The 13,525-nt window shown below is 38.7% G+C and overlaps 1 protein-coding gene across 3 annotated transcripts in view; it reads left to right on the forward strand.

Moving 5' to 3' along the window:
* The window catches only part of DCDC2 (doublecortin domain containing 2), a 161,000-nt gene that overhangs the window by 65,157 nt on the left and 82,318 nt on the right, over positions 1 to 13,525 (forward strand). For all 3 annotated transcript variants that reach the window (XM_015595130.2, XM_006919428.3, XM_025051913.1), the window contains one exon: positions 421 to 583. In XM_015595130.2, coding sequence (XP_015450616.1) covers positions 421 to 583 — 163 coding nt within the window. The remainder of the gene's footprint in view (positions 1 to 420; positions 584 to 13,525) is intronic.

Here is a 13,525-nt window from a genome sequence, read left to right on the forward strand (position 1 = left end):
GGTTAAGGCAGAGGACCCTCTCTGCTCCTTGCTGGCTGCGTGACCTTGGGCAAGGCTTAACCTTTAAGCCTCTTTTCCTCCTCTATAAAATTGGGTTTTAACAGTACCTGTCTCACAGAGGTATGACGATTGAGTGAAATAATTTTATAGAATACCCAGTACATATTAAGTACTCAATGATTGTTAGTGCTCGACAACTGTTATTTTTCTTTTTCTTCTTTTAGACTCTTCCTCTGCTGCTAGTAGGAAAGGTTAATTGCAGATATTAAAATGGACAGTAGCAGAATCAACACAATACATTCATCTCTTGTTCCTGTCCTGTTTATCACTATTTAATCCCTAGTTAATGACTTGTATTGGACTAGGAACCACTTTGGGTTCATTAGCCAATAGTAAAGTTTTTAACCTTTTGCCACTTAGGGAAATGATCGCCAATCTAAGTCAACTGTCGGATCCAGTGACAACTCATCTCCTCAACCCCCAAAGAGGAAAGGGAAAAAAGAGGATGTGAATTTGGAAAAATCCATGAAAGGGAAACAAAATATTAACTTAAAGAACTCACCACAAACAATTCCAAACAGTGGTAAGTTTGTTGTTATTGCTGTATCGTTATTATTGATTATTATTGCCTTAAGGCTGTGATACAATTTTAACTCTTAAATAGATCAGTTTTTTTCTCGGCACCCACAGAAGATACTCCTTATCATCATATCTGACAGTTTTCACAGGAGAAAACTGTGTATGAGAAGTGCTACTGTTTTTCATGATTAATTTCTATTTATAATTAGAGATTATACTATAAGGACACATGTTTTGAGGTAAAATATTTCTCAGGGTGTTTTTTTTTACCACCCTGGGTAAATTTTACCACCCTGTGCTTAACATGTTTACTAACTACTGCTGACACTGGTGTCTCTTATTTGTGTGTCTACAAGCCTTGTCCACATTCATATGAATTACTATTAGTCACAAAAGGATGTTTTCCTAATTTTGCTGACATCCACAAGAATACTAAACACACAAAAAACTTTATCAGTAAACGATAAGTACCAAAATTAGTTACGTATCTTGCATTACCAAGTGAGAGCTAGTATAAAATAATTTTTAAACATTTTGTATTAGTACAAGATTTCAGGATAAAAATGTAATGAACTAAGCACACATTAGTTTCTTAATGAAGACAGGCTCTTTGGGGTTTCATTCCAAGCATGGTCTCAGAGGGGCAAGCACACGAGAGTGGATCAATGCTGCAGGCGTGGAGGGCTGGCTGGGACACAGCCCACTGGAGTGACTGCTTCTTCACCCTGGGACCCACTCTCATACCCTGCAGAGGGACATACTGGGGTGCCCAGGAAGAGAGTAAGTGGGATAAGGTTTCAGATTCATAACCAGAGCTCTATCTCCTATCTGGAAGCTCCAGGTCATTTCAGAGTCTACGTGAAGAGTCACATTAGAATTATAGCTAATATGGAGTTCACGATTGCAGAGATAGCATGAACTTATGTGGGGGTTTAGAGGACACTACACAGGTGATTAAAGAGTCCAAAAGAATGATGTGTTGAGACCAAGTTAAAAGAAGAGACTGAATGAATGAGTTAATTGCATAGAGAAGAAAGAGTGGAAGAGGATTTAAATCTTCAATGATCTAAATGATGGAGATTAGCTGGAAGTTGAGAGTCCTAGATTCTTGTGCTAGTTCTGCTCTTGACCTTGGGCAAGTCACTTAACTTTTTTGGGCCGCATTTGCCATCTACAAAATGTGGGTTTATACTAAGATTTACCTTTAAAGGTGAAATGCAGTCAACAAATGTTTATTGAATGCTTATTGTATGGCAGACACCAAAGGGAAAAAAAGCTAGTCTGGAACAACATGCCATACCTTGAACATTAAAAATATTTATTTTAATCAATATATACTAGATTGTGAAGCCCTCTGAGGCTATGGGCCATGTCTTACTAGTTATTTTTTGCTTTTAATCCCCCAAAACTGATACAGTTCTGATACATATGAGATACTTAATAAATATTGAGGAATGAATGAAGGAAGTTACAAAATAGATAAGTCTCTGTAATACTTTAAAACCCACAAAGAAACAGTACTCATTTTAAACCTTTCTGAATCGATTAATAGATTTTTATAAAATGTTACTTGCTTATTTTCTGCCAGGCTCTCATTAGCTTACGAAAATCTCAACTCCTACTTTCCATATATATTTTTAAAGTTTTTAGACTTTAGTTGTCCCTCAATAGAAAGGGAAACCATCCTCTTGTCAGGCATCTTATTTGTAGAAACTTGGGAACATGAGGCTGTATCAACATTTCCCTCTTTCACAGGAAAATAGGCTTTATTAAAAAGTTGAATTATCAGTACTTTTGCTTTTGTGGCAAATAGTTTGCAGCAAAAATTGTATCTGTGAGGATAAAAATAAAAATATGTTGAACACTGAAGCAAGTCATATTTTAAAAGTGCTAAGAAAGGTTAGAATCCCTCAGCTATTCTTTCCTTGTCTTTAAAGAATCCTGCAGTTGTTTTCGATAATTGCCCATTTTAAATGTATATTTTCCAATGTAGTTTTATAATGTACAGATTATGGGGTTTTAACTGCTGGATCTCATCGTTATATAGAACAACCACTGGTGTTTTTCAAATAAAAGTTTTGGGGACTGAATTTTTTTCCCAGTAAGAGGCTTATACCCCACTGATCTGGAAACATATATATGCGTTTAGATGATTCATTTTGTATCTTTTCATCTTGATTAAAAAGAACATATTACCTGGAAAATGAATCTTGGCTTCCAAAAATAATTTTTCCAGGGAAAATAAAAAAATTTTTTGTACAGTTCATTAGATTAAATCATCACTTGATAAACTTAAGGATATTAGCTTACATCGATAATTTTGAAAACTGAGCTATTTCTCTTTATCAGATCTCCCTCCAGATGTCTTTAGCTATAGAAATGTTCCAGGTTATAACATCAAAAGTATCTCTCTCTCTTTCTCATTTTTTTTACTCCGTAATTCAGCCTTCATATTCATTTATTATCGCTCTTGCTTTCTGCATTAATGTCATCTATTTTAGTAATTAGAACCAAGTGTGTGCTTTCGGATAGAGGCTGCTTATTCTTTAGAAAGGTAAAAGCGATCACGACTTGAAGCAAAGTGAAAGGGAAGGTGTGTGGTGGTTGAGTCAAGATGACGAGTAAAAAAAACGCAAGAATTTAATACTGTATTTCACATTCGAAAACTGCTAAGAGAATAGATCTTAAAAGTTTTCATCACAAGAAAAAAATGTTTATAACTATGTATGGGGACAGATGTTAACTAGACTTATTGTGGGGATCATTTCACAATGTATACAAATATCAAACAAATTTTAGAGATGATTTTAGAGATGAAACATAGTTTGTTCTACTTAAAAATATTTTAAATTTGGAATTGAGCAACCTCTTCAGTTTTACTCCAAAGTGTTAAATTTTAAAGTAGGGTGAATATCTCTGATTATTTCATCATATGTTAAACTGTACAAATTTTTGGCACAGTGTGTTTTTACATATGTACTGTTCTCATGTTGATTAGGAAAAAAGAGATTTGTACGCTTTCTTAATTTTTTTATAATTAAGATTATAGTCATAAAATTTGCCCCTTTCTACTGCCGATGTTTACTGTTATCCTGGTATCTAATGCTGTATGAATGAGCAGTGCTGATATCAGTCTGTAGATGGCAACCTGGGTCTAATTTTATATCTTTTGCTTTTTTTCTTTTTTTTTCCTCCCCTGACTGTTTCTCTCTGTAATATTAAAGCTTAATAATTCAAGCAGAGCAGTGACATATTTCTTCAGGGAGACAAATCCCATTTTCTTTTGGTAGCCAAGATGCAAAGTAAGATTGGTTGGTGATTGATGAAGTTAAGTGTGAAATGCATTTTTAGTGCTGCATTTAAATACCAGCTTAACTGGCCAGCGTGTGTTTTCGGTACACTTTCCACTTGAGTTGCGGTGCCTTGGGATATGTTTTAGAGGGTGTTAACTAGCTACACTCTCCACTATGAGCAAAGAAGTAATGATAATTGCTTTGAGATAGTATTTTGGGATTGGTTATATTTATTGATATTTTAAATATTTTTATATGAAAAAAATTCAGTGTTTTTAGTACCCCTGGAACACAGGAAGTATAGTGAATTTAGGGCTTCTTAGAAATATTGGAAAGGCTGCAGAGAAAATAGTCTGGTCTGTGTTACTACGCTTTATGTGGTATTGATAATTCTAAATACTTTTTAAAAGTGAGTATTCAAAGGTGGGCAGAACCAAGTCTTGCTTCCTTTGCATGATGTGGTTCTCCACACGTGTGGGTGTGCGTGTGTGCACAGGCACACACACATGGACTAACAGCCTTGATGTAGTTCCTGGCTCACTTCCAGCATCGTTCTGTGATAGCTCCTAAGGAACTTCTGTTGTTTAGACTCCTGATGAATGATAGTGAGCAGGTGCGGCGCCTGGAAACGATGTTGGAATATTATGACCTTGCTGGGTGACTGCCCTTGAGCAGTCACGCGCTTGAATTTTCTAATAGCTACAACCTGCACATGGCTTGCTGCGTCGCCCCAAGCATGAAGCATTACTGCAATCCATCCTCAAAGTCAGATCGCGGGGTCTTGAAACTTGAGCTTCTTTGGTTCAGCTAGTGAACCAGCTTAGGCACTTGTGTGGTTCCCATCACAAGGCACTGACTCTGAAGATGAAATAGGAAGAACACATTTTCCAAATGTGCTCTCCCAAGTCTCACTCTCTAAGGGGTATTATGTACTGGAGGAAAGTATATGAGAAGGCACTAAGGAGACTTTACAAAACAGGGCCCTGGTTTTCTTTAATTAGCAGAAGTAAGATTTATGATGTGTCTGGTGTCTATTGCCACCACACTCACCCTAGGACAGAGAAATATAGGTCTTCAAGTCCTTTGTTGATTGTAACTTCCCATCTCAATGGCAGTGCATACTGTGGGATATGGGTCAAATTTAATATTAGTATGTTAAAAATTTATAAAATAAGCATTTTTTTTCATGCCTCATGATCCTGTTACAGTCACATATTGTACAACGAAATTCTAGTACTGCAAGGAGTTTTAGTCATTTCTTGAAATTTTATTGTGGGGTTCAAATTCTATCAATAGAAATTAGTACAGTTTGCTGTTCAGTTTCGTGCTGAAAGATTGAAACATTAGAATCCTAGTAAGATCTTTATCTCGGTTTGAGAGGAGTACAATACAAGCCCTTTTTCAGAAAATATTCTTTTCATATTCTGCTCTCTTATACACTTTGTACACTGGATGGAGAAGCTCTATGAGAAAAGCTTTTTTTTTTTGTTTTATCACTGATACAGGATTGAGGTCTCAGCAATAAACTTCTTTCAGGGGCTACTTTTTATGTAGTCTAGGGATGGTGTGTGAAGATACTTTTTGTTTGCAAAAGGAGAAGTTTGTGAGCTGTTAAAATTACATAGGCATTTCCAAACCTTTGGAAGATTTTATTTCAGAAAGTTATTTTAAGTAGGTGTTTTGGTACTCACTTGACATTTTCTGTACGAGTAGCTCTATAGAGTCTATAATACATCTTAACTTTTGCACTGATCTCATGATGCCATGTAAGTTACCTGCAGTGTGAAATGCAGTTTCTAGTGGAGAAATGAACTAGAAGTTCCATTTCAGAATTCCAAGAACTCAGATTACCCTGCTACCGAGGGATGCAGAACTGTCTTAGGTCGAATTGCTGGTGTAAATCAGAGCCATGAAGTGAAGGATCCAAGTAGGTTTGGGTCAGAGGAGGAAAGCGAAGGTTGAGGGGCCGGACCTGGAATTACACTGGGGTCTGGGCTGAGGTTCTTTTATTAGTTGATACCTTATAAGGGGATAATGTTAGGATTGTCTCCTCTTTATTTTTCCCCCTAGCTTCAAGACTTTGGCTTGTCAACCTCCCTTTTCATAGATGTAACCCATTACTTCTAAGCAAGGGCTCTTTCCTTCTTGGCCCATCAAGGACCTCAACAAATTTCATAGTATTTCCTTGATTCTGCCTCCAATGTTAGCTCCGAACTTTTCTGTAGCTTAGTATAAAGAAAACATGGATCCATACCACCGGTGAGTTTCTGACACACCGAAGACTAAAGTGTGATTCATCTTCCTTTTAGGAGGAAACTAAAACTGGGTTACCCTAGCTGGGCATTTCATCATCTGAGGTAGGGCCCACACTGAGGCTTGGTTAGGGAGTCTGATGTCAGGAATGTCTGTGAGATGCTGATGGCAGGGGCAGGAGTGAGGGAGGTTAGTTGGGCTTGACAGGGTAGGGAGAGGAGGAAGAAGTAGCCATGGGATTTATTACTCCTCCTCCTTCTCCAACTTCCTCTTTCTTTTGCCAACCTGTGGTGAAATAAAACCAGGATAGGGACCTGGTCCATTAGAGCAGGCGTCCCCACCCCCCAGGAAGTAAACTGGCCTGGTAGTAACTGAGCTGCACAGCAGGAGGTCAGTGGCAGGCAAGCCAGCGAAGCTTCATCTGTATTTGCAGCCGCTCCCCAGCGCTAGCGTCACTGCCTCAGCTCTACCTCAGATCATCAGGCATTAGATTCTCATAGGAGCACTGGTCCGTGGTGCCAAAATGACTGGAGACTGCAGAGAATCAGTGACTCCTTGGTCATCATTCACATGTGAGACACAGATAGATAAATACTCAACAGAATATCCTGCTCAGAGTAGCACTCAGTTTTGTGTGTGTATGTGTGTGCGAGTCTATTACGCCTACATTTGTAGTGACAATTGAAATTAAGGTCTACGGAAAAAAAAAAAAAAAAAACTGAGTAGTGGTATAATTCTGTTTAGAACATCTCAATCATGGATTTTAATTTGATATTTTGTAAGCTTCGTGTACAAATCCTCAGAATTAAATAAATAACATTTCCCTAGTTTTACAAATGGGGAAAAAGAAGAGACAGCAGTTTTCCCAGAGTCAAAGGATATATCAATGTCTAGTGATTTCTGGAAATTGCCATTCCGACATATAGCTGGCTAAGAGGCAGACATACCCCTGTGATTCTTTGTAGGGGAGAGAGGGAAGCCTTCATGTGTATGTGATGTAACCTGTCTCCCTTGAGTGCTAAGTGCGTTGACATATCACGGTCGACCCTGAAGCTTACCTGAGAGATTGTGAGGAGTGCCCGTTTTTCCCTTCTTCAATTTTTCAGTATTTCATATTCCCTTTGTAAATGGGAATGATTGATTTGAGCCCTTTCTGTTTTGTAGGCAGTAGGAGTGAGTTAATAACAAGGAGGTTTTTCTCTTCAGCAATGTGGTGTAGTAATGGGTCTCCTCTACTCTTGAACAGACCAGGCCAGGACTGAGCTTAAGTCTTCAGCATTTAGATCCACTTTTTCAGGGTTTGGGAATCTTGAAGAAAGTAGGTATTTTTGAGACTGATCTCTATAGTTTATTTATCAAATGACCAAATTTTATACATGTATGTACATAAATGTGCGCGCACACGTGCGCGCGCGCGCACACACACACACACACACACACACACACACACACATCCCTGAATATCCTAGGACTTAAACTCTTATAACCACAACCCTTCTCTGCATCTGGATTTTCTTCCCCATGTTTCATAAGTCTTTAGACTTATGAAGCCCACTCCTGTTCCTAGAATACCACTTTCATTTCTTCTAGACACATGTGCTAAACGCTTACCATGCACCACACACTTTGCTAATCACCAGGTAACTCCGTTTTCTCTCTTTCGTACTAGCTGCCCAGCACTTACACATTTTCCTCCAATAGTCAGAATTATATCTTTATCCGTAAATTTTCCTTGATGAAGTAGAAGCAATTTCTTTCTTCACTTCAATGACCAAACTCCATTTACCACTCGTAAATGTCAAACTGTTTATGTTGTAAGCATTAACATGTTTTTCCTTCTTGGAAGTAAGTCATCCCCTAGGCCTTTGTATTAATTTTGTCCATGTAGAAAGTAGCAGCACAGAACCAGAGAACAAGACCTTATCTGTTTAAATGTGTTCAGAATGGTGTCTAGAACAATTACTAAATACTACTTGGTACTAAACACAGGGGAGAGATATTTCCCCACCCATGTAACATGCTGGTGTCTTTTGTAGATGATTGCCTATTTTATATATGAATTCTATTTTTATCCTGCTCAGTTACTCATTGTTTTTTAAATAAGATATAACTTTTATTGCAAATCAGCATGCAGTGTTCTATCACAATGTGGATAAAGGAAGATATAAAGTGCTTTTGAACTTTGCAGGTTTAAAGCTCTCCATTTATTCTTATCTTATGAAATTAGATAATAATAATACCAAATTGTTTCTGTGAAATTGGGCAAGGTTTCATTCCCTTCAAAATGCCATAATAAAACCACTTTTCACCAGGAGGTCTGCAAAGCTGACAGGTCTCCTCTGCCACTACACAGGTTAAGAGCATGTGTCTGTCACCTATGGACCGATTGTAGCTAGATTTCTACCAGGCTTTGTTTTGCTTAATGGTAAGGGTGCCAATACAAAGGTGGGGTCATTTTATGGAGAGTGCTGTGCCATACTAAGAAACAGGAAGCCTCCACCCAAATCACTGAGGGCGACTCCTACAGCCTAGGCTGGCAGCCCAGTGCCTGCACTGCTCCACGGCCCCTTGGGACTGTATAGCGTTTCTGGAGAGTCTAAGGGTTGAGGCTCTTACCCAGGGAACTTACTGTCGTTTCCTAAAGTGGGTTCCATGGAACAGTAGTGTTATGGGCTCTTAACAGATATTACTTATAATAAGACTTCCATGCTCAAATATAAATGTGCGATTATACAAAAAATTAAGGCATTTTCTTTGCTACTGGATTTCTCAGAGCCTTTTGTATGGAAATAGTTCACGCTTTTTCCGACTCTGGGTCCTTGTTACTGTGGCAGGATTGTTGTTCTCTAGAGCACAATTTGAGAAGCATTGGAGTCCTCAATGTGTTTCTACATTGCTGCTTCCTTGAAGGTTATAAGGCATGGAGGGGGAATTTATGAAAATTAAATGAGACACCTTCTTTTTGTGTGGTTCTGACCAGATCAATAGCTAACATAAACGACTTACATTTTCTGTTGTTTATTCTGTGCCAGGGACTAGACTGAGCATTTTGGTATGCAATCTCATTAATCTTCATATCAGTCCTGTGACATAGGTGTTATTATCATCACCCCATTTTACTGATGAAGAAGCTGAATGACCGAAAGGTTAAGAAGTTTGCATGTGCTCAAATAAGCAGCCAATAGTGGAAGCTCAGACTCACTGCTTCAGTCTGTATAGGTTACTGTCTTGGCCTCCATTAACTCAAATTCAGGCAGTGAAATTCTGGATTCTGTGCCCCTCAGGGCTATAGTCCACTGTCCCCTTGATCAACAAATACTGTATGAATTCACAATGGTGTGTACACTATTCATATTTATTAGTGATGCATTTATTAGTGATAGGAAAAATAAAATTGACAGCATACTCTTAAAAACTCTCATGTTCAGACAGATTGAGGAATTATAGCAAGAGGCAAGGTTACTGTTTGTTTCGTACCCTGACTTGCCAGGTTTGGTTCCCTTACTAGTTATAAAGGAATTTAAAGAGATTTCATGTCGGTGGGAGTGAAGGTATAACACCCTTACTGAGTAAGAGGATGGTTCCAGGGTCAAGGTGAGGAAATCTTTTCCTCTATGACCCCTACCTTAGGTCTGGTACCCCTTCTACTGATTAAGCATCCTCTACCATTTATTAATCCCATACACATATACACACAGAGATGATACACAGACGTACACACCCCACTGCCACTTTTACACCATCTTATTCGGCATCTTGTATTTCTCTTAAGTTACATTTATAGATAGAGACCACTCAGCCACTGGCAAACATTTGAAATTCTAGGTTCCCAGAACAGGATTTCACAAAGAGTTTTCTTATGCTTAGTTAATGTCCAAATCAAACTCTTCTAAAAACAACCACACGAATGGATCTTGTTTCTGAAGGCCATCTTGAAGTACAGGGGCTAGAGGGTGGACTGTTGATGCCGCTTTACCAAATATATAGAGCAAAACTCACTGGATAGCCTATGAGTTTCATATATTATTTTTTTTCTTGCAACACTCCCTTGTGGAGCCCTCATATGTCTAGTTCTAGTCTGCAAAGGTTGCTTTCTAGGCCTGCAGTACATATGTTGTCTCAGATGTTTCTTTACCATCATTCTGGGAATTCCTTGTGCTTCTTTTCTACATGGATCTCAGTTCCAGGGTCTTATGCCTGTCTGTTGCTTGACTCCAATTTTGGCAGAATACGTCTCCTAGTTGTTTCCTGAGGATGAGTAGATAGATGGGTCATTAGGTTTTGAGACTCAGTGAAAGGAAAGTCTCTTCCTGTTTCTCTACTCCATTCACCACTCTGCTCTCAGTACTACCCAGAACACTTCTGATACCAGATGTGTGGGGTTTTTTTCCACACCAAGCAATTCTCCAATTGCTCATTACCTTACAATTTAATTCAATTCTGACACTATCTGGAGCTAGCAAAGGACCCTAAAGGTTAAGGGCTCCATCTTACAAGACTGCCTCCTGCCCCACACTTCAGATGTCAATCTCAGGTCCAGGTTGTTTCCTGTGCTTCTGACTCACCTGCGATGAATCCACCACCGCTCCCCTCACCCTTGGGTTTGGCAGTTTGCTAGAGCAGCTCGTAAACTCCGGAAGACAGTTTACTTACTAGGTTAAAAAGGACAGGACTCAGGAGCAGACAGGTGGAAGAGATGTATAGTGCAGGGTGTGGAGTTTCCTTGCCCTTCCAGCAGCTCCTTGTATTCACCAACCTGGAAGCTTTCCAAATTCATTTGCATAGATTTTTTTTAAAATAGAGGTTTCATTACATAAGCATGATTGATTAAATCATCGGGTATTAGCGATTAACTCGACCTCCAGTTCCCCCCACCCCCATCCCCAGAGGTAGGAGTGGGGGAGGGGTGGGGCTGAAAGTTTCTATCCTCTAATCACATGATTGGTTCTCTTGGCAACCAGCCCCCAATCCTTAGGAGCTTTTCTAAAAAGTCACCTCATTAGCATGAACTCAGATGTGGTTGAAAGGGCTTGTAATGAATAATAAGACATTCCTTTCACCTTAGTTCTGGAGCTATTTCAGGAACTGCAGTTATTTGAGTTATCAAGTTATTTGAGGATTTGAGGACAAATATTATAGCAAAAGATGCTCCCATTCTTTTTTATCACTTAGGAAATTACAAGGATTTTAGGAGCTGTGTGTCAGGAAACATGGACAGGCTGAAATATATTTTTTATTATATCACACTATCACATTCTGCATGTCTGAAAATGTCTTCATCATACTCTCACATTTAATTTTTAGTTTGGATAGACATGGGATTCTTGGTTGGAAATATTTTTCACTCAGAATTTTGAATGCATTACTTCACTGAATTTTTACTTTCATTGTTGCTGTTAAGAAATCTGATGACATTCTCATTTCCGTTCATCTTAATATGGGTTTCCCCAAAACTTTGCTTAATAGTTGAGGATCTGAGAAAAAGGACTTGGGTACAAGTGATTCATTTGGGAGGTGATCCTAGAAACCTTGGGCAGGTAAGACATGGAAGGGAAGACAGCAAATAGGAGGGGTCCCCTGCGGGCAACTTGGGCTGAATTCTTCTGGAACCCTCTGAGTATGTGAAACACACCTCATAATTGTCCCCTGCAGCAGTGAAGAAACTGGGATCTTTGTCTGCCAATTCCTGTCCTGCATTGGTTAAGAGTTGTTCTTGTAATGTTAAATTCCTAGTACTGTGGCATGTCCCACACCAAGGCTAAATGTGCTTCAGTGGTCAGAGAAAGGCCTCAGGCAGAATCTCAGAAAGTTGAGGTAGGAAGGCCTGGAAGTATATGGGAACTGTCCATTGCAGCTGTAACAGACCTCTGGGTCAGGCTACAAAGATACAGACAGGGCTTAGAAGAGGATTTTCTGGAGGAATGGAAATTTCGAAGGACTACCATAGACAAGGAGAAGAACGATGATGGACTCGATAGTCTTTGACAGTGGGATACAGAGGAGAGGACAGATTGGAGAAATACATGGGAGACAGAATGAATACGACCTGAGATCCTATGGGAAGGTATGAAAGGGTAAATGGGATCCACGGGGACACTGAGCATTTTGGCCTGGGTAACAAGGGAGATGATTGGTGTCATTAATTTTTAGGAAATGTGGACACGAGGAGAGAGAAATGTGCATGTTGAGTTAAAGGGACCTACATGGTATTTGTGGAGGTACACATGGATCAGCTAAAAGCGGAAAGACTCCCCTTGCAGATGTAGATCTGGGGATCATCAGCCAGTAGGTGAGAGTCAATGCCAATGGGAAGGAGAAGATGCCCTAGGGAAGACTGTACATAGCCTTAGAAGAGAAGAGGCAACCCTGACTCAGGAGCGATTACAGAAAGAGGATGTGAAGACATAGGAATGAAAAACATTTGTATGGCACTTATATCTTGAATTACCTCACTTGTTTTATGGAACAAACATTGAGGGGTAGGTATTATTCTTAAATAGAAGCTATATTATTCATAAATGGAAATAATGATTTCTGTTTTACAGATCTGAAGACTAAGGTACAGAAAGGTTTAGTATCTTCCAGCCCACAGCAAGCAAGAAGGCATTTAATAAGTGGCAGCTATTTATTTTCAAGGTATCAGAGCATTTGAACTAAAAACTTTTTGCCCCCAAGTTTAGAGTTCTTCCCATGATTACAGTGGCCTTAATCAGATTTACAGTTGTCTATGGCCTAAATGTGTTGGAGAGATTCTGTGTATGTTTTATGTAAAGCTAAGACCAAATGCAAAGCACTTAACCCTAAGTCCTGTCATTGCAGTGATCTTCCATACATTGTAGCTTGTGCAGTGTTATAAATCTTGTGAGCATAACACCAGGAAAAGCAAAAAAGCATTGATATCTCAGATGAAAATCAAAGGCAGAGTCATTATGTAGTGTAACTGAACACCAAAGAATAATAGTAAAAAAAATTGATTTAAACTGTACTTAATGAGGAATATGAAGAAAATGATAGTTCAGAACTCTAAATTTTTTTTTTATAATATGAGGTGAAAATTTAGCAATCTGAAAATGAATGACTATTCCTCTATAACTGTAAAACCACCAAAAAGATCAGTTGAAAGAATAAGTAGTTCCCATGTCAGACTGGCCCAAGAATGTATTAGGAACAGAGGGGAATAATGGCTATATTTATTGTGATTTAAACTACTTAATGAGGAATATGAAGAAAATGATAGTTCAGAACTCTAAATTTTTTTTTATAATATGAGGTGAAAATTTAGCAATCTGAAAATGAATGACTATTCCTCTATAACTGTAAAACCACCAAAAAGATCTCTGTAAAGAATAAGTAGTTCCCATGTCAGACTGGCCCAAGAATGTATTAGGAACAGAGGGGAA

This window comes from Pteropus alecto, unplaced genomic scaffold (genome assembly GCF_000325575.1).
Source record: "Pteropus alecto unplaced genomic scaffold, ASM32557v1 scaffold25, whole genome shotgun sequence".
In the NCBI taxonomy this organism is placed as follows: Eukaryota; Metazoa; Chordata; class Mammalia; order Chiroptera; family Pteropodidae; genus Pteropus; species Pteropus alecto.